This window comes from Parasteatoda tepidariorum, chromosome 6 (genome assembly GCF_982258835.1).
Source record: "Parasteatoda tepidariorum strain Cologne lab strain chromosome 6, Ptep-v5.0, whole genome shotgun sequence".
Classification (NCBI taxonomy): domain Eukaryota; kingdom Metazoa; phylum Arthropoda; class Arachnida; order Araneae; family Theridiidae; genus Parasteatoda; species Parasteatoda tepidariorum.
Genome location: NC_141760.1, coordinates 82,973,442 through 82,998,470, shown reverse-complemented (window position 1 = coordinate 82,998,470; position 25,029 = coordinate 82,973,442). Strand labels below are relative to the sequence as shown.

General features: G+C 27.0%; 1 protein-coding gene across 1 annotated transcript in view; it reads right to left on the bottom strand.

The window, feature by feature from the left end:
- The window catches only part of Rpn2 (Regulatory particle non-ATPase 2), a 36,219-nt gene that overhangs the window by 4,925 nt on the left and 6,265 nt on the right, over positions 1-25,029 (bottom strand). Inside the window, exons 2-19 of the mRNA XM_087166113.1 lie at positions 16,586-16,703; positions 14,830-14,893; positions 14,332-14,437; positions 13,495-13,694; positions 13,207-13,350; positions 13,036-13,104; positions 11,403-11,557; positions 10,893-10,959; positions 9,569-10,109; positions 8,508-8,635; positions 6,864-7,079; positions 5,892-5,956; positions 4,680-4,794; positions 4,339-4,455; positions 3,531-3,633; positions 3,239-3,408; positions 2,980-3,156; positions 667-858 (exon numbers count right to left, since the gene is read on the bottom strand). Of these exons, the coding sequence (XP_087022239.1) occupies positions 667-858; positions 2,980-3,156; positions 3,239-3,408; positions 3,531-3,633; positions 4,339-4,455; positions 4,680-4,794; positions 5,892-5,956; positions 6,864-7,079; positions 8,508-8,635; positions 9,569-10,109; positions 10,893-10,959; positions 11,403-11,557; positions 13,036-13,104; positions 13,207-13,350; positions 13,495-13,694; positions 14,332-14,437; positions 14,830-14,893; positions 16,586-16,703 (2,747 nt within the window). The remainder of the gene's footprint in view (positions 1-666; positions 859-2,979; positions 3,157-3,238; positions 3,409-3,530; positions 3,634-4,338; positions 4,456-4,679; positions 4,795-5,891; positions 5,957-6,863; positions 7,080-8,507; positions 8,636-9,568; positions 10,110-10,892; positions 10,960-11,402; positions 11,558-13,035; positions 13,105-13,206; positions 13,351-13,494; positions 13,695-14,331; positions 14,438-14,829; positions 14,894-16,585; positions 16,704-25,029) is intronic.

The following is a 25,029-nucleotide window of genomic DNA, read 5'->3' as shown; positions in this document are numbered from 1 at the left end:
TAATTTAACTTCTTGTCTTGATTTGTGATTTTTGTGAATTCTAGTTTGAAAGAAATCATACAAACCTAAACTTTAAGAGGCTTTTTTTGAATTTGTACTTTTGCCAACCACTATCACTTATTACCAAAACTTGCATTCTTAATTTTTTGGGGGAAAAGGGGCAAATATTGTTCTATGCTCAATAAAAATCTAACATCACTTGCATAAAATGTCTCATTTTCAATGTTGTTAATAGGTTTTTTTTTGAAATAGAGAAATTATTTTAAAATTTGGATTTAACAAAAACTATACCGAATAAAAAATTTATGTTTTATAAAATTATTGCACTAATGCAAAATGGAAGTATCTTTGTGCACCTAACTTAAAATTCTTTGACTGTTTTACAATATAAATTACATATCTGTTTTTTAGAAAATACTGCCTAAACTTTGCCATATTAGATTAGCAAGTCCTGAATAATCTGACATATAATTTGCCTTAACTTGACTATTAGCTTATAATCTTAAAACTTATAATATACAATGTAATTACTATACATTGGTTCTCATAGGATGTAATACAAAAACAAGAGAAATAATGGTCCACAAACTCCTCAGTTAGTATAATTAACTAAAAATATTTAATTTTAACTGTTTTTTTTTTTTTTTTTCATGAACTAAGTCTTACCTGTTGTCTCATGACTCTAGCAGGATTAGTAAGAGTTTCATATAAGGCCTCCACTTCTTTTTTTTCTTCTTTTTTATCTTCTACCACCACCTCTTTACTTGTGTCTTCTTTTTTATCTTTTGAAACTTCTTTTGTACTTGTACTTTCTTTGACGTCTTTTGAAGTAGATTCTTCTTTTTTATTATCCTCATCCTGTAACAATAATTTGCATCATCAATATTACCTACATTTAGGAAAAAAACTACTTACTAAAACCTTCAAGCACATTTAACTTAACACCTGGCCACTAGTATTTATCAAAAATTACTAGATGGATTATTTAAATATTTTTATCTCCCTGAGACTGTTTTGGACTTATTAGACTTATATGCACTTTTTAGTTCTTAAGAAAGAGTTATCAACAATATAACTTTCCTTTCATACAGGTGTAACTTGTAAAACTCTGATGTAATATGATATCCAGTCAGCTTAATTTCATCATTTTGATGTCATGATGACGTCATTTTAATAAATTTTTTCATTTTGATGTTACAGTAATGTTCAGTACAAGCCGCCAGCTGATAGGGCTTATAATGATGCTGCAAACAATTTTTTTTAAAATACTCTTAAAATGAATTTTAAAAAAAATAATAATAATCGAGAAACTGCAAGAAGATATAAAAAGTTATTTTAAAATAATGGTTACAAAATGTACTTTTGTAACTGATTCATTCTGCGGTATTACAGGTTTCCCACTCTTTAGACAAAGCAAAAATTAAGGACCTTTTTTGAAAAAATTAAGGAATTTTTCGAAAAATTAAAAATAGTACAATTGTTTATCATCGAATATACCACCAGCGACAGTACCAATTATTTACCTTTCTTAAAAATAATCAATAAATAAAAAACAATAATAAATAAAAAAAAATTTATAATGTACTGATAAAACAGTACTAATTAATAAGGTTTCGCCAAAGTAGGACCGGGCAATTTTTGCAAACTCAGGTTCATTGAAATTGAACAGTAAAATTAAGTGCAGAAATCAAGATTTGCAAATTTTTTTCATACATTAAAAAAAGGGTAATAAAGAAATTTTGGGAAAACGTCGAAAAAATTATTAAAACAAGTTCTTGTATTTCGCTTCCAGGCATGCATCACATATTCAGTTGCGAGCCAATCATGCTAAATATTCAATTATGCCAAAAAGAAAAAGCCAAAAATTTTGTCAATGTATTGTGATAAAAGAATGACTTTTTAAAAATATTTTTGTAAGACTGAAAAAATCGTTCCTATCAAGTATAACAATACTGAAAAATTAAGGACTTTTAAAAACCTTTTGCCAAAATTAAGTACTTCCAAAGGCCCTTTTATTTTCAAAAATAAAAATTAAGTAGTTTCTAAGGACTGAGGGAAGCCTGTAATAGACTTTAGAAGTACAATAAGCAACAAAACTCTTATTTTATTTTAAGAATAGTGTACTTTTATTTGTATTTTTGTAATGAAAAAAAAATATCTTTGGCTGTTACATGTTTTGTTCATATATAAAAAAAAAAAAAAAAAAAAAAAAAATGTCCCAGCTAGGCATAATTTTGAATAAATAAGGTTTTACAAGTAATCTGCAAATGAATCATAATATGATTGTTTTGGTGTACATAATACTGTTATAAACACGTTTGACTGTATATAAATATGCAAAACACACCTGAATAAATTTAGGATTAAGAATTTAGTAGCTGCTTAATCAGTCATGAATGGTAAAATAAGTATTATAAAGAATTGCCAAAATAAAAATTTGAAAGTGAAACTTTAAGAAAAAAATCTATCACATTCTATATTTGCACAAATGAATATAGAATGTGATACTTACGAATATAGAACGTGATACTTTAATTTGTGGTATACAAATTTAAGTTTTAAGAGAAGTCTTTAATAATTTCCTCTATTTCTCGCTCCCATGAAATTTCCAGGCTGGAGTGTTCAGTAGTAACGTGCCAATAAGAATTAAACTAATTTATTTTGCCCGGAAAACACTTTATTTCTTATTTTACACACCAGATGGCAGTACCAGGATATTTTTAAGGTAATTATAGATAGTTTATTTTAAACTAGATGTCAGCACTAATCAAATACATAAATTGGACAAAATAGGCACTTTTATGACCGTTTTCTTGAAAATTAACCAATTGTTAAGTGGTTAAACTTCTTTAACAGCAAATAATTTACTAACAAAATCCAAATTTTTATATCGATAAAGAAGTCTTAATTGGTGAAATATTTATAAGCTGTTTGACATTTTTTTCTTAAATATTAAAATTGTAGATCATATTTACTTACAACATCCATTTTTTCTTCTCTTTCTTTTTTCTCAACTTCCTTCTTTCGAGCTTTGGCTGTAATAGACAATACAGCTGTAGTAACTTTTTCTCTCTCCTTTTCTTTCTTTTCCTCCAAGGGTGGGGGGTAGGCATACATGGAAGGTTTCGCGTTCGATCGAAATTCCATTTTAGGCATCTAAATAATGAAGGTTTATTTAATCGAATAGAAATTTAATTAATTAACATACATAAAGAATGCAAAACTGTTTAATACCTACTTTTAGATCTAAATTAAGACCAATAATTGCAGTAGGCGTAAATGCCAGTGATAAGAAATGTGAGAGGGAAAACCAGTACCAAAACTGTGCAAAAACTAACATTCCAACAACAGCAGCCATATTTGTGTGTCCTGTCCTTGACTGCAAGGAAATGGTGACATTTCGACCCCCTTTAAAAGAATATAAGGAAATGCTTTAGAAATTAATTTGAAAAGAAGCAGGACGGTTATATTTTAATACCAGTATGATGCAGATTTTATAATGAAATGATTTATTCACAAACATAGCTAACCTGCATCAATAATTCCTTGAGCTAATATAGCACCAAATTTAGCCATGACATCATCATGCTTGTCACTAATAACTTTGCTGTACAGTTGCCGGAAGTCTTTTATCTGAAATAATTACAGTTTGAGTGACAATTAAAATACAATAGAGAGAGAGTGAAACGTATGATTTAAAGGTCCCCCTTCCTTCGAAAAAAGTTGATATTTCAATATTGAACAATTGAGACTTTTTTTTTATACTTAATATAGCAAAACTGTTCTTAATTATTTTAAATTTCATTTTATATTAAAGAAAGTTATTTAAAATAAACAACAGTACTAAGAATAAGATATTGTCTTTTTAAACATTCATTTTTGTTTCTTGCTTGAGTCTATATAATGAAGAAATTATAATTTTTTTTACTACAAAATCAAATATTATTCTTTAATTATTATTAAAAAAAACATCGATTCAACTATGTAAAATTCTAATTTTTACTTACTGTTAAATTTGAATTAAAATATTTTATATAAAAAAATTAACTTTTTAATATTTTTTGTAAAAATTATAAATTTTAGTTATACTTTTTTTAAAACACATTTTTAAAAAAAAAATTGTTTTGACTAGGCAATTTTTGATCTGTCAGAAACTAAAAAACCAATTAATTTGTGTAAATACACACACAAAAAAATGCATTAGGAACAGAATAGATAAAATTATCCAAAAATACTTATTTTAAAAAAACTAGGATGAGCTGTAGAAGTTTTGTGAACAACATATACTGCACATAGATAATTTGATTTAAAGATACTAAATAACACTGAAAATAATACCTTTGGACATGTTTGTTCAGTTTGTTGAATTAAAATCAGAGCTGAGGATATTAGAGCACCTTGTCTGACATAATTAACTGGATCATTTGTCATAGGTTCTAACAGCGATATAGCTTCCTGTTAAAATAAAAGAAATTATATAATGATAAATTTTAAAAAAATACTCTCAAATAAAAACAAAGAGAAATTTAATATTGAAAAGGATAATTTTCAAATATTTGGTACCCGTGCTTCATTTTCAATGAAGCATATAACAGTCCATAATTGCAATATAATAATTTATATTAATGCGAAAAAATTTTAAAGTAACAGAACCAGAGCATTTTCAACAAATTCATTACCTTATTTCCGGTTCCAGCACATGAGATTCCTAGAGCTAAGGCAGCACCATATCGGACATGTGGATTGTAACTCTCTGAAAGCAAAGACACTACGCTCGGACACTGTTCAGGAGTTCTACAGAAAATATCAAGAAACAGTTTAGTTTTTATACAAACATAAATAAAGCAGGGGTGATTGTGACACAAAGTGAAAAATCATGAAAATTTTATGTTCAAAAAATGGATATCAAAATATCAATTTATATACCATACATGTTTCATATTTAACACAATTTTTTGAAATAAATTTTTTTATTAAATTACCAAGATGAATATCACACCTTTATACTAATTATTTTAAGAAAAATCTTAGTTCTTACAAGAATCACAATGTTGGATTTTTAAAATCACGTGAATATAAATCGCGATATTGGATCTTAAACTCACGTGAATATAAATCGCGATATTGGATCTTAAACTCACGTGAATATAAATCAAAATGTATGATTTTTAAACCATGTGAATACAAATAGCAACATGTAACTTAAATTAGGTAAATACGAAAATCGATGTTTGATATTCAAATCGTGTGAATAGAAATTGCGATGCAAGCAGATTTCGGCGCAGTTTCAAATATTCAAAACAGCGAAAATCTGCCAAGCCAAAAGAGTCAATTGGCAGATTTCTGCCCATTTCCAGAGGAATCACATGTATTGTAAGCGTCTCGTTAGAAGAAATCAGTGAAACTTCAAAATCGAATATTAGATTGAGGAATTCCGAGTAGGATAATAAGTGAATTTTGATGAGGGAATGTCAGAGAGCCAACGATCTTGAGAGACGGAATTCTGCGATAGTCCCAGAAAAATTATATGCCCAGATCTTAATTTTTAGCCCTGAAGGATAATACGAAAAACCCGGAATTTCGGGATACCCTCGGAATACAATCACACCTGATAAAGGTTATTGGTTTCTTACAATATAAACCAATTGTAAATTATAAATTAAAATATTCTTCTTTAATTAGTATTTCTTGAAAACAAAATCAATGAATGTTACTTAAGCAACATTTAAAAAATTATTCTAAAATTATTTATTTATATTATTATTATTCTTTTTTAAATTTTTATAATTTTCTGATGTTGCAAAAAATATTAAGACGAGCTCTTAGAAGGCCACACATAATTTTTCTCCTACAAATTTTACATATAAGTAATCTAATTTTTTTTGAATTACCTAAATAAAATAAATCCTAGTGCTTCAACTGCAGCTCTTCTCACATCATCATTGACATCACTTACCTAAAGTAGAAAAAAATAAAGTGAATTTTAAATTAAATCTGGGCAGTGTTAAAATTTTATCTCATCCAATAAGCATTAATTTTCATTCAATTATAATGCAAAATCACAACACAAATTTAAGCTATAGTTTAAAATACAGAGTTCAGTTAAATGCAGTAATCTAGTACAAAATTATTTTTTAGTATAGATGACAGTTTTTAGAATGAAATGTTAAATTATAGCTAGGTATTAATTTTATTTGCACATATGAAATTTTTATTTATTTTCAGAGTAAGATTTTGAACATTGTCATACACTTTTGAACATTATATTTTCTTTGATTTGTGCAAAACTGCAAAATTATTAAATACATATTTCTTCCTAGCTCTCTCATAAATAATAATTCTCTAAAAAAAAATAATAATTAATCAATTTTTTTAGAAACTTTTCCAGTTAAACATCTGGAAATTCTGGTTTTACGTAAATATAAAATAAAAATTATCCAGCATGTTTTATGAAATAATAACAAACCTATGCAAACTATTGCATAAAACACAAAATGTTACCCCCTAAGGGAATTTTCAATAATCAATAACGAAAAATAAAATAACATTCAGGATAATATTCAGGTTGAAAAAAAAATTATATCAAAAACTAAGTTTTGAAATACCCTATAACTTCAAAATTCTCAATAAAAACAAAAATTCTGAAATCTTTTTCGAAAAGAATTTAAAACTACAAACTATAAGTAGGAGTTATTTCAATATTTAATTTGCATTAATTGATTAAAATTTTTAATTAAGCAATAAAAGTTGAGTGAAAAATCTGTTTTTGTAAGCATATAAGTTTTTTTTTTTTTTTTTAAGATTTAATTTTTTAAATCCAAAATTTGTCTAGAATTTATTAACAATGAAGTTATTATACATACAGCAACATGAAGAAGTCTGCGAATGGCTTTATTATTTCCTGTGCCACAATATGCCATTGCCACAGTGTGCATTCCAGATCTTCTAAGGAGAGGATCTTTATCCCTACACAAACTTTCAATTAAAGTGTCAGCTTCTTCCAATCGACCATACATTGTTAAAGAAATACCCAATGCTAGACCTCTGAGGATCTTTTCATGTTGTGTTTCTTGAGCATACTGTTTAATAAAATAAATAAAAAAATACAATAAATAATAACAAAATGAAATTTTCAAATCACTCATACATAAAAAATTAAAAGGATCAAATGCTTGAACAGAAAGATTTTAAAAAATTCCAGCAAATCCAAAGAATAATTTAAATTGTATGTAATTTTCTGCTGTTCATAAGATTTTATATTTTGTAATGTTTACTTTTAATTTATCTATGTAAGCTACAAAAATTACAAACTTATTTTTAAGTTTAATGGTATTAAAAAATTATTTTTCAATTCAATAAAAAATATAGAAAATATTATTTTTAATTTTACTGTTCAAAACATTTGGAAACACTGGCACACTGGTACATTTAGGAAATAAATTTTTATGGAAAATGCATACTTGCCAATTTAAGCAAATATTGGATCAGATTTTGAAAAGTGATAATATAATAATATGCATGGTTACCTATTAAAATTTTTTCTAACAATTAAACTACTTTGCCAATCCATAAAAACATAATCCTCTTACTATTATACCTTATATACATATATTTGAATTATTGAGTTAGCATAGCTAAAGGACTGTTTAACATTACACTAACAGAGTAAAAAATTGGTGCATTAAAAAAAGTGGTAGTTAAAAGAGAGGTGGTCTCTCGAATAAGTTTCACTGTACAGGGTGTTCCAAAATTGTCTTTACAACTTCAAAAATTCATAACTTCGAACATAAACAAGATATTTATATTCTGTCTTTTGCATGTATTACTGCAACTAATGAAGTTTTTTTTCAATATGCTGAAAAGTTTTAAGTGAGGATGTGGACACCACAACAGAAAGCTCAATGCGTCTCATGGCCGTATTCGCTCCACATTTTCTGGACTTGTGCTGGGTCGTCCGGCTCCACTTTTATGCAATACTGATCCGGTGCTCATGAAGCTTGTGTGCCATGCACGGATGGAGGGTCTGGATGGTGGGTCTCTTTGGAAGTTTGTCCTGAAGTTCTGTTGAACCTGTGTATCTGATTTCGTCTCTATGAACCATGAGACGCATTGAGCTTTCTGTTGTGGTGTCCACATCCTCCCTTATAACTTTTCAGCCTATTGAAAAAAAAACTCTATTAGTTGCAGTAATACATGCAAAAGACAGAATATAAATATCTTGTTTATGTTCAAAGTTATGAATTTCAGAAGTTGTAAAGATAATTTTGGAACACCCTGTATAACTGTAACAACGACTAAAAAAAATAAATTCCAAACTTATTTTGGTGCTTAAAAAAATTTCAACGACTGTACAAAGAAGGCATGTTCAAAGCTTCAAATTCAAGTCACATTACTGGAAATAGGAATATCCATTGGAATATTATCTACATAGTAACATAATAAAAAATCTAGTATAAGAAAATCAATTATATATTTTATCATAGTGAAAAATAAACAAAAATACTTACAGCAACCATATCTTCAATAGCTGTAGCAGACTTTGAACCAAGCATAACTAGGCCCATAGCAACACCTGCTGCCTCGCCTGTAACTGCATCATCTTGATATAAATTGAACTTTAATTGTTCATAAACATCTATAAAAAAATAAGTTATATTTAAAGATAAAAAGTAGCAGAGTATAAATAGATGCCATACCCATTAAATATATTATTTCATTATAATAAATGACATGCTCAACTCAAATTTAGGCACTGATCATGCTTATTAATACAAACATTTATCTGATTCACGAAAAACTTTTTTTATATATATTAAACTTAACTCAGGTAATCACAAATGAACTAGATATAAGCTAGAAATCAAGATAAATAATTCAACATTTGTGTTAATTATTTCAATGAATTTTTAATAATAAAATATGGAACCAAATGAAAATGCAAAACAAAGAAAAAACCTTCCAGTCAGGAAAAAAAAGATATTACAGTAGAAAGGTTTTGCTAATTACAAAAAATACTAATAATGGTCAAGACAGTATTAATATTATGAAATAATGAATTATTTATGTTGATAATCAAAATTACTTATAAAGATATTAATTTCGTTTTTAACTTCAAGAATGGTTTAAATTAGACAAGCCTTTTTTTGTCAGACCTGTGATGTCAGAAAACTGCTTTCGAACACCTGTTTTCAATTCTTGTTTGTGTAAATAGGATATCATGAAGAAAAATCTTTTATTGACTATAAGTATGCGATATCGCCATTTCTAAATTGAGGTTTAAATGAAAAGCAAGACCATACAAAACACTAATGTTTTTATTCAAATATAGGCAAATGTGTCAAAATATGCAAATCAGAAAAGTATAGTTTTAGTAGTAAAACTTATATGAATTCAATTAATAACCAGCATTAGTTCTTAAATTACAAAACACATTTTTTAAAATAAGACTAAAAATATTTTTTACATAATATTTTACATTTTAAAAACAATTCATAACACTTGATTCTAATACATATAATTGAAACATGACTTAAAAATTTATAATAGAATTAACAATATAAAAAATTACCTTGTCTGTGAGTACCCATTGCTGCTAGACCCAGACCAAGACAACCACCATGCCTAACAACTTCATTTGAAGCTTCTTTCAACTGATTTAATAAATAATCGATTATGGATGCACCATGATTTGCATGAATCAGACCTAATGCGTAAAGTCCACCTCCTTCCGTGTAACCAGCAGAAGAACCAGAATCTTTCGGGAGATAAGAGGACATTAAATGGAGGGCTTCATTTTCATGTCCTTTGTGGATGACACCCAAACTAGCGGTAGCACTGAATTTAGCCCAGTTTGTGGCTCTAGCCAACCAATCTAAATTGTCTCTCAAAAACTGGTCACTAGTGGTTCCACAGTGCATGAATGAATTAGCCACCACAGTTGCTGTATGACACACGGAATTCCTCACAGCTTCTTTAGTCTGCTTCAGTATCAGCATGTCTGTGTGGTTGTTTCGAATGAGGAACTGCAAATTCAAGGCTATAGAAACCTCCCCGCCTAAGATTGTGGCCAGTTTTTCAATTCGTTCTTGATGGCACTTTTGCTCCTCATTCTAAAAAGAAGAAACGGTAAGGAAAATTACAAAACAGTAAGGATACAAGTAAACAAATTTAGTAAACAAATTTAGTAAACAAAACAGTAATTACGAAACAGTAAGGATATCAAGTAAACAAATTTAGACTGATTAAAAAATTGCTGATTTCATAAGTATTGGCAGTTGTGCTAAAATAATCGACAAGATTTGCTATTTCTGAGAAGTGGCATCATCACATAAGGACACCAACTCAAAGGTTATAATTGTTAGCCACCATTGAACAAATCACATTTTTTTTTAAAAATTTTACAAGTTCAAAAACAGTTTGATGCAATAGTAGTTGTAGTTTGTACATATACATATGTATATGTACATATGTTTGTACATATAGTAGTATGTAGTTTGTACATTCAATCAATATGGAAATATCCACCAAAATTTTTTCTAATTGCATTTAAAAATAAAAAATTTAAAAAAACACCACCTAATATGCATTAATGTTATAGATTAAATATCATTTAAACATTAATTATAAATTATTTTAAAGATAAACATTTAAATTTGCTAAAGAACTCAAGCAGGATTTGTATGTTAAAGAATATTTTAATTCTCTACCTCCAAGAACACAGTTCAGTTAAGAGCCTTTTAAATTAAGAATTATACTGTTTATGTCTAGATAAATCATTAAAATAATAGTTACATATTATACATGATGATTTATATATTTTTCTTAATCATGCTATTCAACTAAAAGAAAACTAAAAGTTTGCTTAAATGTTAAAAAAAAAAAAAAAAGCATACCAAATCTTCCATTTTAGGTTGTGCTGGAGGAGTCTCTTTAGGAGGCGCATCTGTTTCCATATTTTCCCTATTAAAAGAAAAAAAGTTAGCAAAAAACCACCACATATTATTTAAAAATTACCACAATTTATAATTTAAAAGTGCCACAATATTTAGAAATTTATTTTGATTGAATTTTTTTATAATCAATCAGTTATTTACACTATTTTACTTTTAAATGAAACGGATTCTAAATTTTTAGTACCAGCAATTGGTCAATCAATGATAAATCTTTCAGTAGGTAGGTAAGCAAAGAAACACCAGCTTAAACATATCTATTATTGTTGTCTAGCAATCAAATTTTAGAGTCATAATTAGATTAGTATTCGGATTGAACTGAATTGAATTATATGAGTTGTTTAATGACACAAGGCCCAAAAATTAATCAGTAATTAGGTAACATCTGAAAGTTTAGTCCTAAACATAAATAATTAATCAAATTAACATTTGAATCATAATATTTTTATTTACCCTTCTGACTTCTCTTCAGGTTTTGAGAGTATCGATATCAAGTTGGAGGGAATTGGAGCAGTGGCTTTTAATGCTTGTAAGACACGTCCTAAAAACTGTTGAGTTGCACTTTCATACAAATCAAAGGCAATTTGAAATGCCATTAATGACGATTCCTAAAAGTATAAAAAAGAAATTTTTATAACAAAAAAAAAAGATAAATCCCAATTTTGCTAATAAAAAAGACAATTGATTAAGCTTCCCTCATTAAATAATAAGATTAGTTGTAATATAAAATTTTAAACAAGACGTTATTTATTTAAGCTTTTCCAAAATTCTTTTGTTTCGCTTTTTACAAATTCATTTTTTACATTAAAGCTATAAGGCAATACTTATAGAGACAAAAATATTTCATCAAAGTGAACAGATTTCTTAGTACACACAATGAAATAAATAGGAAAAAAAATCAGCGATAAAATTGTCTTATATGGTTGTTGCCTAAGTAACGCACACAGCTTAAAATGACTAATGAAGCTCTAGTTAAAAACTTGTACATTATTAATAACTATTATTAATAACTATTACTTCAAAAATTCTTGTTATGTTGATTTCAGTCTAAAAGTTTCTTTTTTTCTTTTTAAATTGACATCGGTCAAAATATTAAGAAGTACACAAATATCATAAGAACAATGGATAACCTCAAAGAGATGGTATTCACTGGCTGGTAAATATATCAAGGGGGTCTGTCTAGATTTTTCTGAGAGGTAATTTGTTTATACATAATTTGTGAATATTAAAAATTATATTAAAAAATCAACACAAAAATATGGATTTATCGTTCCTTACAGGATAAAAAAATAAAATTTTAAGAAAAAGCATTTTGTGAAACTACCGTTTTTTTATACCTAAGTTGAATTTGTGAAGGTACCGCTAAACGGTAGTAAATTTGGCCTGGACAGACCCCTGTATATGAACAAGAAAATACTTTAAATAACTTGGTAAACAATACTACATTTTTGTGAGAATATGAGTAAGTTAATATGAATCTTTTACAACTTCACATGTGGCCATTAAATCAAAAGTATCCCATAAATCACATAATAAATTATAATTACTAAGATATAGAAAGAGTGTGGAATTTTTTATTTCAAAGTATCTAGCACTCGAGTGGCGCAGTAAGTTAAGGCATCGTTCAATCTATTGGTTGGAGAGTTGGGCTGGTGAGTTCGGTCCTAACAATCGACAAAACAACTGGTGTGTATACGCAGCAAGGTGCACATTAAATTTGTTGTAACTGAAATAGTTTAGATACAGTCCACATTGTCTAATCAGAGTCAAAAGTACATAGCACTCCTACCACGACTAATAAAAGGTAGAGCCCCAAAAATTGAGGTATGTGCTTTGCCACATGAGAGTTGCCAACTTAGAGAGCAGTAAGAGAAAAATTAGAAAGTATTTGGCAGATTTAGTGAAATGTTTTTTAAACAGAAGCAAAAGATATGTAATTTAAAACTAAGAAAAAAAACTTACATTAGATTATTTAATGTGTACTATCACAGTTCCATTAATTTATGCAATGAAATAATTTAAATTAAATGCTTAGCAGGATATAACCTGTGAATGCAAATTTAATTTTATATACAAAAATATGCACCTCATTTCCTTTACATAGCTTTTCCAGGACATCTGCAACTGCTTGAGCATCATCAATAAATATCAGGCACTAAAAAGAGAGGAGCAAATTTGAGAAAAAAGCCGTAGATATAACAAAGTAGGAACAAACATTCAAACTGAAAACATGAGGGAAAAAATACTGTTTACTTACTTGACACATGTTAACATAATCAGGTGTTTCCAAATTTCTATATAGGCTGACTAATGTCTGTAGAACGAGATTTCTGTACATCCGATTTTGAATCAATGACATTGTTACTTTGAAACTATAAGATAACATACCTACGACATCATCCTGAAAGAAAAAACTAACTATAGAAGTGGGAAATATTTTACAGTAAAATCATATTAGTTTATGGCTAAACAACACAATAATAGCAATGCAATGAGCACAACTACTTAGCTACAGTTTTAAACTATGATTTTTCATTAAACTTACAGACTGCATAATAGCTGATTCGAAGATGTCCATACGGCGTGTTTCCAAGGCAATGCCAACAGCCTGTTTGTATTGACCGTCTTGGAAACATCGTTGAAACATGCGATTAACAATGGATTCTAGGCGTGCATCAATAACTTTCCTTTCACTGCTTTCTGCATTGTGAACTCTGAGTTTCGTATAATGATCAATGCATTTAGCTAAAATACATAAGAAAAAAATATTAATAACAAAAAAATTAAAAAAATTATAGGCAATATCAACAATTGTTAAATTTATGATGCAAATTTATAGTGCTATTTACAGCATGAAATTACATAGCTTTGTTTTGCTAATCTATTATTTCCTTGGACTTTAGTTCATACTGACATAATAGTTATAAAGGATAATAAGTTTTTATATAATAACCAATGCATTTGGGTAAAGTTTAAATAGTTATATCAGGGTTTGATGATATAAACTAGCCAGATTTAAGTAGATTCTTTTTTAAAGAGAAACCAATCATGTAAAAGTTTAGAAAGCATAATATGAGATAATTGAAGTTCTTTCTTATTAATTCTCATATTTTTAAAGTTGATTGTTACCATATTTTCAAATATTCCGCTGTGTTAATAAATTTCAATTTGTACTTGCAGTAATCAATTACTATGATTCAGGAATTTTTCAGTTATACTAAAATAAGAGTAAAATTTCATAAAACAAAAAGATAATAAGCCAAGCAATGTCAAAGTAAAATCTATAGCATTAGCAATAAAATTAACATTTTTAAAAGTTTTTGATAGAAAAATTTTTTTTTCAATGACCAAAAAAAAAAAAAAAAAGGAAAGAAATACTTACAAATTATTGTTTCTACATATTCTGAAGAATGGTTTACATCAAATAGCTCCCCAGCTCCTAAAGCATAGGTAAGAGAATCTTCAAATGAGCCTAAATGATAATAAACCTGGTGGAGGAGAAAAAGATTCATACTTAGTAGATGTAAAAAGCAGCCAAATGCAAATAATAGCATTATACATATACTAAAAATACATTAAAAAAAACATGCTATTTGTATCAAGCAAAAAGCTTTTTCTGAATTATGTTTCAAAATGGAGCTGATTTACATATTTTTTCAAATTTCTAAAAAAATAGATAATTATAAGTATTTTTCTATATAAAAAAAAAAGAACATCATTAAGACCTCTAATCGTCAAAAAATTGCAGGAATAGTTTAAGAAGTCTTGTAAAAATAAGATTAATAAAACATACATTTATATTAAGATGAATACTTTAAGCATAATAAAATCTTACAAATAATACAGATCTTGTAAATTGTAATACTGAAATTCAAATTACCTTTGAAGCAACAAGAGCTGCAAGCCGACGGCTGCTGAATACCTCATCTTCATATAACACTTCTCTGAAATCATTAAATAAAATTCAGCATATTTTCCAAATAAAAACAAATTTACTCCTTAATTAAAATGAAATAATAGCTATTTTAAAAAAATTGAAACTACTTTTGGCTCAATGTTAAAGTGAAAGTTATTACATTAATGTTAAAATTATTATAAAATTATGATAGAGTTAACAGTATTTGTGTTCATTAGCTTTAACAGCATTAAAATTTCAACCAGTTTTGCAAATCCTTTCTATTAGTGATTATAAATATAATTTTGCTTATTTCATCAACAACAAAAAAAAGAGCAAAGTTGTTCAACTAACTTTCCTTTCAAAATATAGATGAATTAGGTCAATGTAAAAGTAAAAAGTTAATTAAGAAAATTCAAATTACTTCTCTATGAACATTCTTACTGTACAATTTACTTATCTCTATCAGTTTCTTTAAAAAAAAAAAGAAAAAGAATTTTAATGTAAAATTATAATATAGAGACTGAGTAACATTCGCAATTATGATGAAATATGCTATTTTGTGTCCAAAACACTAAATCAAAAAACGAAAATAGCAAATGTACCTTTATTCAAATTACAAATTTTAACAAATTACTTGTCCCAGGGATCAGTAAAAATTTATTCCGTGGTAGTTCAAACACAATTTTAGTTGTCTTGGATTGACCACTCATGCATCTATCTCAAAATGTGAATAACCGTACAATTACTAAAGTCTAAAATTTTGTAAGAAAAATAACTTCAGAGAAGCCTGCACAGTTATATCCAAAACTAGTTTTCTAGTGCAAATTCAATCCTAAGGGACTGTAACAATTGTGACACCAATATGCCATTTATATAAACATAAAACATGTTTCCTAATTTTACTATTAGATTGCATAAATGCTGTATTACTAAAATCCAAAACTATTAAAAGACAAGACAAACTTGAATGAATAACATAATCAACATAACAAATTTAAACAATGTTACAGCATAATTAAGTCAGATGTAAAAATTAAATTAACTATAAAAATCCCTTTAAAAAAATTAAATTAAAATTCCCCTTTTATTTTAGATTTAAATAAAATAAAAAGAATCTTTAACTACAATTCATTAAATTTGTTATTACAGCATGGTCTAATTAAAAATTAAATTATCCAAAAAATTAAAATAGGTCTATAAAAGTTAAAATTAGTGCATAAAAATAACATCAAATATACAAACAATAAATTTAAAAATACTGTTAATAATCTGAAAATACATAATTCAGCTAAATATTTATTTAATTATTTAAAAAACATTTCGTAATTACTTCACAACATTAATTAGTTAATTAGTTTAATTAGTTTATAAAATTTTTACTCTAAAAAATTTAACACTGAATTTTATGAAGAAAAAAAAAATTTAGGTAATAAATATTTCAAGGTATATTTATGAAAAATACATAAGAAATTGTGAATGTATTTATTTACTTTATTAAAGCAAATAAATAAATTCCAAATAGTTAGGGTTAGTTAAATTACATGATAAAATAAGTTGTTTAAAAAGCTTTTATATTGCATTACGACTGATAGACATAATTTTTATAGAAAAGAACAATAAAAAAAAATATGTTCCTGAAAAAGTAGTTGAAAAGTTTCCTGCTTAAACCTTCAAAGAATACAAATGCTGTAAACGTTTTTTATACAATAAAATAAGTAATAAATATAATAAAGCTTACATTTTTTGAATTGCTTCTGATATCTCTGGCCAAAAGACATCAACTATACTATTAAGCTTCTTCAAAGCAAAATCATGTACTTCTGCTTGATTTTCATCAAGAAGAGCAAGTATGCCACCTAATTTAAAGAAAACGAATTACCATACAAGAAAAATTAAGGACTTCTAAAATAATTTTTAGAAAAATTAAGAACTTCTAAGTAAATATGATACTCTATTTCTATTGAAACTACATTCAGAAAACATTTTAAAAAAACTTATTGACACCTATTTAAACTAACTAAAATCAATTTAATCTGCCTTGTTACGCATTTGGATCTATTTAAAAAAAAAAAAAAAAATTATAGTAGTGGCTTGCTAGATTCTAAGACGTTTTTTTCTTTAATAGTTTTGCTTTCTCAGAACTCTCTACCAATTTTTACAGTGATATCAATACAAAAATTGTTCCATTGCCACTAAAGAAAAGATATCATTTGAAAAGAACTTAGGGAACATTATAAATATTATCCATAAAAATTACAAAAATAGTTACAAACGTGATAAACATTTTTATTTTTCAAACGCAAACATAAGAATGATCTCTCTCTCTCTTTCGTATGCCTGAGAAGGCAGAGGAGTGCTATTGTTCTTGTTTTTCCAGTGGCGCCATCTATGGCCAAGAATTCAACCTCTGCCACACCATGTGTCATGCCCGTTTATAGGGCGGACCCATTCATACATCCACAAAACATAATTTTGACCTGAATCAGAGAATGATCAATCTCCAATTCAGTACCCCCAGAGGTATTGATTTGTCATGGGAACATGGAGGACTTAGCGACACGACAGATTTAATGTGCATCAGTCACCATTTTACTACAAGGGGAGTCTTCAGTCGTGGGCCCAGCGCCCTACCGACCAGGCTATTCTGGCCCCACATAAGAATGATAAACTTTGATAAATAAAACAATTATTTTTAAGGGTTTCATTTTAAGATTTTTTTTATAAAAATACAAATTAAATAAAAATTAAGTATTTTAATTTTTCTAATACAAGCAAACAAATTAATAAATATTGGTTATAGTCATTGACCGTGTACTTCATAATTTAAAAAGAAAAATCATCCTGATATTAAAACATTATAAATATATTGAGTGTTTATTGCCCTTAAAAAGTTCACGAAGATTTTTCATACTTCATTTTTTCTAATAACATCTCTAACATCACTAAATATTGGAATTTATGAGTAAAGTAAAAGAAACAGAAAAAAAAATTTTTATTCTAAATAATAAATGAATTAAAATAGGAATGTTATAATGTAAAATGTCAGTCTCTTTACACCAAAAAAAAAAAAAATCAAACCTCATTCGTTAAGATATTTTGATGCATAATAACAATGAAATTAAATCAATATGGAGAATATAACAATACTTGCTCACAATCCTTAGTGTGGAGAATAAATATTTTACCAAACATATATATATTTATGATTTGCTTATATAAACATTCAACAACAACTTGCATTCTATAATCAGTGATGATTTTTCTCTCAAAAATTGCCTTGATTTCGAAAGTTACATTTTATATTTAGATAAAGGCCATTGTTAAAAAATAATGTCTGCTTATAAAAAAAACTATGGTATGCAAGATTAGAAAATTCGATAAAGTACATGATTTATGACTTAAGACTAAGTATCATTTATAAAGGATTCCACTGGTCTTTTGAGTATTAGGATATTTTCTATGATACAAAACAAATATCTCTAACTTTTTCTCTGCCAGTGACATGATACAAAGAAACACAGAAGTGAAAATTGATCACGTTTGAAAAAAAAAGGTTTTTCAAAGAAGGGGATGATTATCATAACTACGGCAAGGCCAAGTACCGCCAATTTTTTGGCGACCTATTTAGATAGGTCGCCAAGGGGTAGGAGGAAAAAGAGAAACCCGATCATGACATCACGAAGGAAAGGGGGAAGATGGGGGAAAGAAAAGGCGCTCTCTAAGAGGAGAGGACCAAAAAAGAACGGTGTTACCGTCGTGATATCAGGAACGGGGAGGAAATTGAAATAACAGGTACAGAAGATAGAAAAAAAATCGCATGCAAAATGTTAACATAGTTCAAGAGTGAAAAATCTGGGTTTTAAAGAAACAAGGATAACGAAATAGAAAATCAAAGATAAGCATAAATAAACACTTACTTATGGAAACTCTATTCAAGTAGGCTAATCCATTTTAAAATTGTTAAGCTTTAACTGCTAATTCTAAATGGAAAGTTTGGCAAACGTAATAATTTTTATATTTATTGCATATTAAATACTATGCTTTTCAGGTAACGTTCTTAATAAAACAAAACTAATTTTTTTTTAAAAATAGTTAATTGAATCGAACTTTCCCTCAGAAATTTCTAATTAAATTTCAATTTATGGTTATCGATTTCTAAAACATAAGTTTTAAGCAAAATCATACTAACTTTAAATTTATATTTACTTTTTTAAAGAATTATCTTAAATTATAATTATTAAAACTTAATACATAATACTCTTTCATCCAATATTTAAACATTATAATACTCTATACAATTTTGATCTTATTTAAACAAATAAAGCAAAGTAAATGGTGTTTTTTTTTAAACATAAATTTTAAGCAAAATCATACTAACTTCATATTTACTATTAAAATTTACATTTACTTTTTTAAGGAAACAATAATTTGTAAAAACTAAAGATGCATTACGTCTAAATTATTCACTATAAAATTTTTAAAATGCAGGGAAAGAAACTTACTTCATTTACGAATAAACATCGAGTCGAAAGAGAAGGGGAGGAAATAAACAGTAATTTTTTAATAGCAAATCTTAAATTAACAAAAAAAGGAGTTTGAAATTAAAAAATAAAATTATATTTTTTGCGAATTAGACAATTTCAATAAATTATTAATTCAAATAAGAACTCTTACAAAAAACAGTTTGCGTAACTTTCCACACGGCCATATTGATAGAAAGAAAAAAGAAGTGCGCGCTTTTCTATCGAACCAATCAAAACGGCTTGTTCGGCGGGAAACTTGCCAAAGCGTCGGGTGATCTTTTTCTTAGAAAGCATTCCTCCCACAGCTGCACTGGGGGAAAAATTCATCAAGGTCAAAGTTCATCTTCTAGAAAAGACCGCTCTCTTCCTATTCAACTGAGCAATCAGAAATTATCACACCCCCTTCAATGGGACTTAGAGGAAATTTATTACCATTGCAATACTGAAGTTATGCTTTCATGACTGAAAAAATATTCCTTATAAACTAAATTTTTTATAACTTAAATTATTTCGTAATAGTAACTTCCATCAATAATTAGGGTGAATAAAATTCAAAATAAATTACATTTTTTTATAATAAGAACATTCCATCAAGAAAAAAAGTATGTATTACGACAGCGATTCCCAAATTTTTTTCGATTATGAAACCCTAAATGATCCAACTTTTTTCGACGGAACTCCGATTTTGTATAATTTTGTTTGATAATTTTACGCATGTAACAATTTAAAACGCCTTATGTAAACATTTAATGCATTGATATCCACGAACTAATTTTCAGAGGCACTAAATAGTTTAAAAATTATTGAACTCTTAATAATTAACATTGCAACATATTTTTCGCTCAAATAATTTCTCGGTATTAACTTCTGTTTCGAATTCTATAAATAACACTTATAGTCTTCAATTAATTATTAAAAAAAAGTTTTATCTAGTGTCAATAGAAAAGGTTTAATGGGTTCAATCATTTAATCTTTTTTTTCATGGTTTTTCAGAAATCTAGATTCTGATATTTTATTAATACTTCAGCCTCGGGTGGGGGGGGGATGCCAGGAAGGAACTGCCATGTAATAAATCAATTATATGCATTTGCCTTCAATAAAATTGACCCAACCTAATATTTATTTCTGAGTTCAAAAATTGATCTCAGAAATAAATATTGGGTAGGGTCAATAAGGTTCATATAATAAACTAGTTTTAAAGTCCTGCTTTCACGAATTCGCCTCTCCCCTTCTATGACTTCTCATTTATTAATTCCATATAGCTACGACCTTAAAGGTTTTTATCAAAAAAGATGGAAATAGTGCACTTAATCGTCGTTGAAGATTGATATAGTTGCTTACCAATCTGCAGTGGACGTTAACCCATTTTTATTACATATTAACTGAAACTGAAAAATAAAATTAAAAAAATTTCTTTTTTATTATTCACTTTCGAATAAGGTTTCTTAGTTTAAGAAATTTTAAATTGTTACTTTTATACATGTAATATAAAAGAAATAAATGATAAAAAGTCATTAAGAGTGGTGAAATACGATTCCTCTAAATTTTTCTCATCAATCTCACAATTTCAATTGAAAAATTCTGATGTCGGTGAAAATCTTCTTGTTTTTCGCATTTGATAAGTTATTTATTTTCTGGTTGTCTTTCTTTGAAGATTGAAGTCTTTCGAATTTTCTATTTTGAAGAATTCGAATAATAAAATTAATAATACAGAAAGTTACTTTAAGATTGAGAAGAAGGACGCATCCATAAAATAATATTTAAAAAAAAATTAATTTTTGACATAATAAACTTATTTCGAGAAATTTTATTATTCGTGCTTACATAAAACTGAAGCATAACGGAATAAAATTATCTATTGGTAACGATGCAATATGTTCAATTTCTCTCCGGTTGAGTTCCCTTACCGTCAGGCTAACAATGGACGGTTTTTCTCTTCTCCCACGAATAAGCGTTAGGTTTAACTACAAAATTCTTCACGAAATCGAATTTGGTCGACTTGATAAGGTTGCTAGGCTTAACTTAGGAATCCTCTTATCTTCTAGGTGTAGTTGAAAATTACAAGGTTTAACATTAACAGCTGCAAATGCCTTAGGTAGCTCCCATCGTCCATAAGTTACGTCAGTAGTTTATAGATATATACACCTAGATTTTTTTTTTTTCTGTTTAGTTTTGAATAACTGGACCCAGCCAAATTTTAGGACCCGCTACGTATTATTAGCATTTAATTATTATCATAATATTAGCCTAATTATTAGCATTTATTTATGATGTGCTTAAACTTCAGATGTAACCAATAATTCCAAAACTCTTTGTTTTTCCAAACTGAAAAATACTGAAGCTGAATAGATTTTCCCGAATCGACAAATTGTTTGGTTATTTGCGGAACAGATCAAAATACCGTATTTTTTATTGTTTTCAAATCAGTAAATAATTCTTTTCTTAGCAAGTCGACTCCAGAAGTTGATTTTCTTAGATAAAAATATTTAAATAGTTTTCATTACATCCTGCTTCACTTGTAATCTTTATTATTTTTATTTTGTCACACTTTATTAACGTCATTTTTCGATCAACGTATCTACACGCACTGAAAGATAGCCTATTTCGAAACTTCTGTTTTTACGATATTAAACTATACATTTATGATTTAAATTAATCTTAGCAAGTGTTATTTTTATAACCATAAGTTTAATGACTACAATGAAGATTTATAACATAATTTACCCAATTGTAAAAATATAAAATTCTGTATATTGTATATACCGGTATATAAGTCGACCCGCTATATTTTTGATTGCGCGCTTGTAATTTTTGGTATGTCAGGTGTATAAGTTGACTGCTGAAAGAACCAAATATGAAAATTTTTAAAACGAAAAAACATGAAAAAAAATTATTAAGTCTATAAAGACTATTAAGTCTAGGAAAAAAAAACTATTTAGTCTAGTATCTGCAAAATTTTCTTTAGTTAAAAATATTCCACATTGTACTCACTCGCATTTATGTTACATAAAATGCTTTGTAATTATTGTAAAATCTAATAAAAAATGTGAAATTTCGAATTCTTTTGATGAGGGTGGAGAAAATTCTGTGTGGAACTCAGTAGTTTAAATTTGAAGCTTTATGGTATTTTTTTAAAAGTTTTTCATTGTGTTATATTTTTTGAAATAACTTCTCTTATTTAAATTTTTCTATCTGAAAGTAATTTAAAGTACGGTTTTTGAAGAGAAAAAAAACTTTGTAAGTAAAATTTATTGCAAGCATATTAAGAATAGTGTTGTAAAGGGCAAATTGATACAGAGTTATTCATATCTGTCTCCTTGAGTGAAATGCATGGATATTTCGTGATCAACGAATGTCCGACTTTATTACTGGTGCATAAGTGCCTGATTTACGTCAAATTTTGAAGGTATGAAAAGCCTTATTTCTTTTATTATTATTTCTAACTCTTTGTTTTATTATATTTTATTCTTATTTCTTTTATCATTATTTCTTCTATTATTTATATTTTTTCAACCTTATTTTTATTATTATTATTTCCACCATACAACTAAGAATTTTCTATTAAATGATTATTATTAAATTTTATATTAAATGAAACTCCTACAATGTCAGATATTAGATTATTCAAGATTTCAAGGTACTTCTGCCATGGGGATTTATGCATCTTGAACTCATCCTCGACATAAGAAAAAAAAATTGCGCCAGAAACATACAAAATAAAACGCCTTTAAAAAACAAACAAAAAAACTGGAAAAAATAAATGAGTGATAGCTAAAAATTTTCAAGACTACTGAAAAATGCTTAAATTTATCTTTCATTCGTAAATTCGATTCTTGAGTTATTTTCTCCACCAATATATATTTCCTTTAAATTAAATATTTTTTAATTGCTTAAAATATCTAGTTTTATCTCACATTTGCGACCACTTTGAAAAATTTTCCAGATCGTGGGAACCCTGCAGCAAGTAAAATAAAATTTTATGCGTTTTTTTCAACTTTTTAATTTTTTAACTTTAAGCAACTTTAAAATAGTTATCGACTAACATAAAGGAAATGAGAGATAAATGTGCGAAAGATTTTAATAATAAAAAAAATTGGGATAAAATGCTATTACAGTTGACCGTCTTAATAGAGTATACTACAAATAAATTTCTTAGTATAAAAAAGTCTATTTTTTTTTATCAATTATATTTTTTAGATATTTTAAGTCTTCTTTCTTCTCAATATAAAGTTTATTCTATTAATAATTTATGCTTTTTCCAAAAATAAAATTAAAAAAACCCATGTAGGAATTTTTAATACATTTTTTTACAATTAATCGTTTTATATATTTAGTTTATCTTTAAAACAGTTTTTCATATTTTTCGAACCATAATTGTGGAGTTGGTAGTTGAAATTTTCAACTCCAAATTTTTCAGAAAGCCAATCACCGACCTATAATACATTGAAACATTCATTTAATCTTAGATTCAAGACATGCATTTGTAAAAAATATTAATGCACAATCACGCATAACAAATAAATGTCTTAACCCAAGCTGATTCTTTAATAAATATTGAAGGAAACTAACCATGATACATTAAATTTAATTTTTACCTTTAGAACTTAGCTTAATAATTTGACTTAGGAATTTTATGAGCTGAAGGATACCTTATTTGTTAAATATTCAATAAAGTGATTTATAAATATGTATTATTTGCTATAAAAATTGTTGCAATGTTAACATGGATTGACATAAAATCATAATTATAAATACATTTTTAATTATAAAAGTGTATTAGGATGTAATTATTTAAAAAGTAAGTAATTTTACAAAAAAAAATATGTTTAATTATGCGTCAATGATATGAACCTATCAATCTAAAAGATATTCGTTAACTTTATTATTTGTAATGTATTTATGCTTTTAGAAATAATTACAGCTCCATAGACAATATTAATTTTAAAATAATCCAAATCAGGAATTAAAGTTTGTAAAAATACGAAATAGTTTTGAAAGATCGCCTTGAAAGTGAAAATAGAATGAATTACACAAAGAATAATTAAAGTAACAGAAACATTTCGTTCCTCTTTACAATTTTCTTTCTATTTAAGTTCCCTCCCCCCCCTTTTTTTTATCTCAATGGTGATTTATATTTTCGCAATTAATATTATTTATTTTCATTTAATCATAACGTTTTGCCGTTTCCAGAAAATCAATAGCTAGATTGTCCCTCAGTCTCAATAGCTTTATGTGTACTTTTTTAATATTTTAGTAAAAAAAAAAAAAAAAAAATAGGCTCAAAAACGTTTAAAGATTATAAATTAATTTTGCAATAAGTAATAATTTAAACGATTGTAGTAAGATTAATAAAAGTAATATTTCTATCCTCATGATTATAAACATTTGTCTAAATCATTTTCATAATCGGAATTGGGCTAATTTTTTTACAATTCCGATTTATAGACATGATTATTTTGAATGCAGAATTTATTGAAAAGTTAGGAAAAGGTTAGTTAGTTTATTATTTTTAGTTGAGTCAGATTACAAATTCTCTCTACGACCCAGCTCTTATTTGATTTTTGTATTTATAAATTTTAAGAAAAGCTTTTTATTTTTTTAATTTTTGCAACTAATTTTGCTCGATTTGAAGATTTAATTGATTACACCAATTAAATAT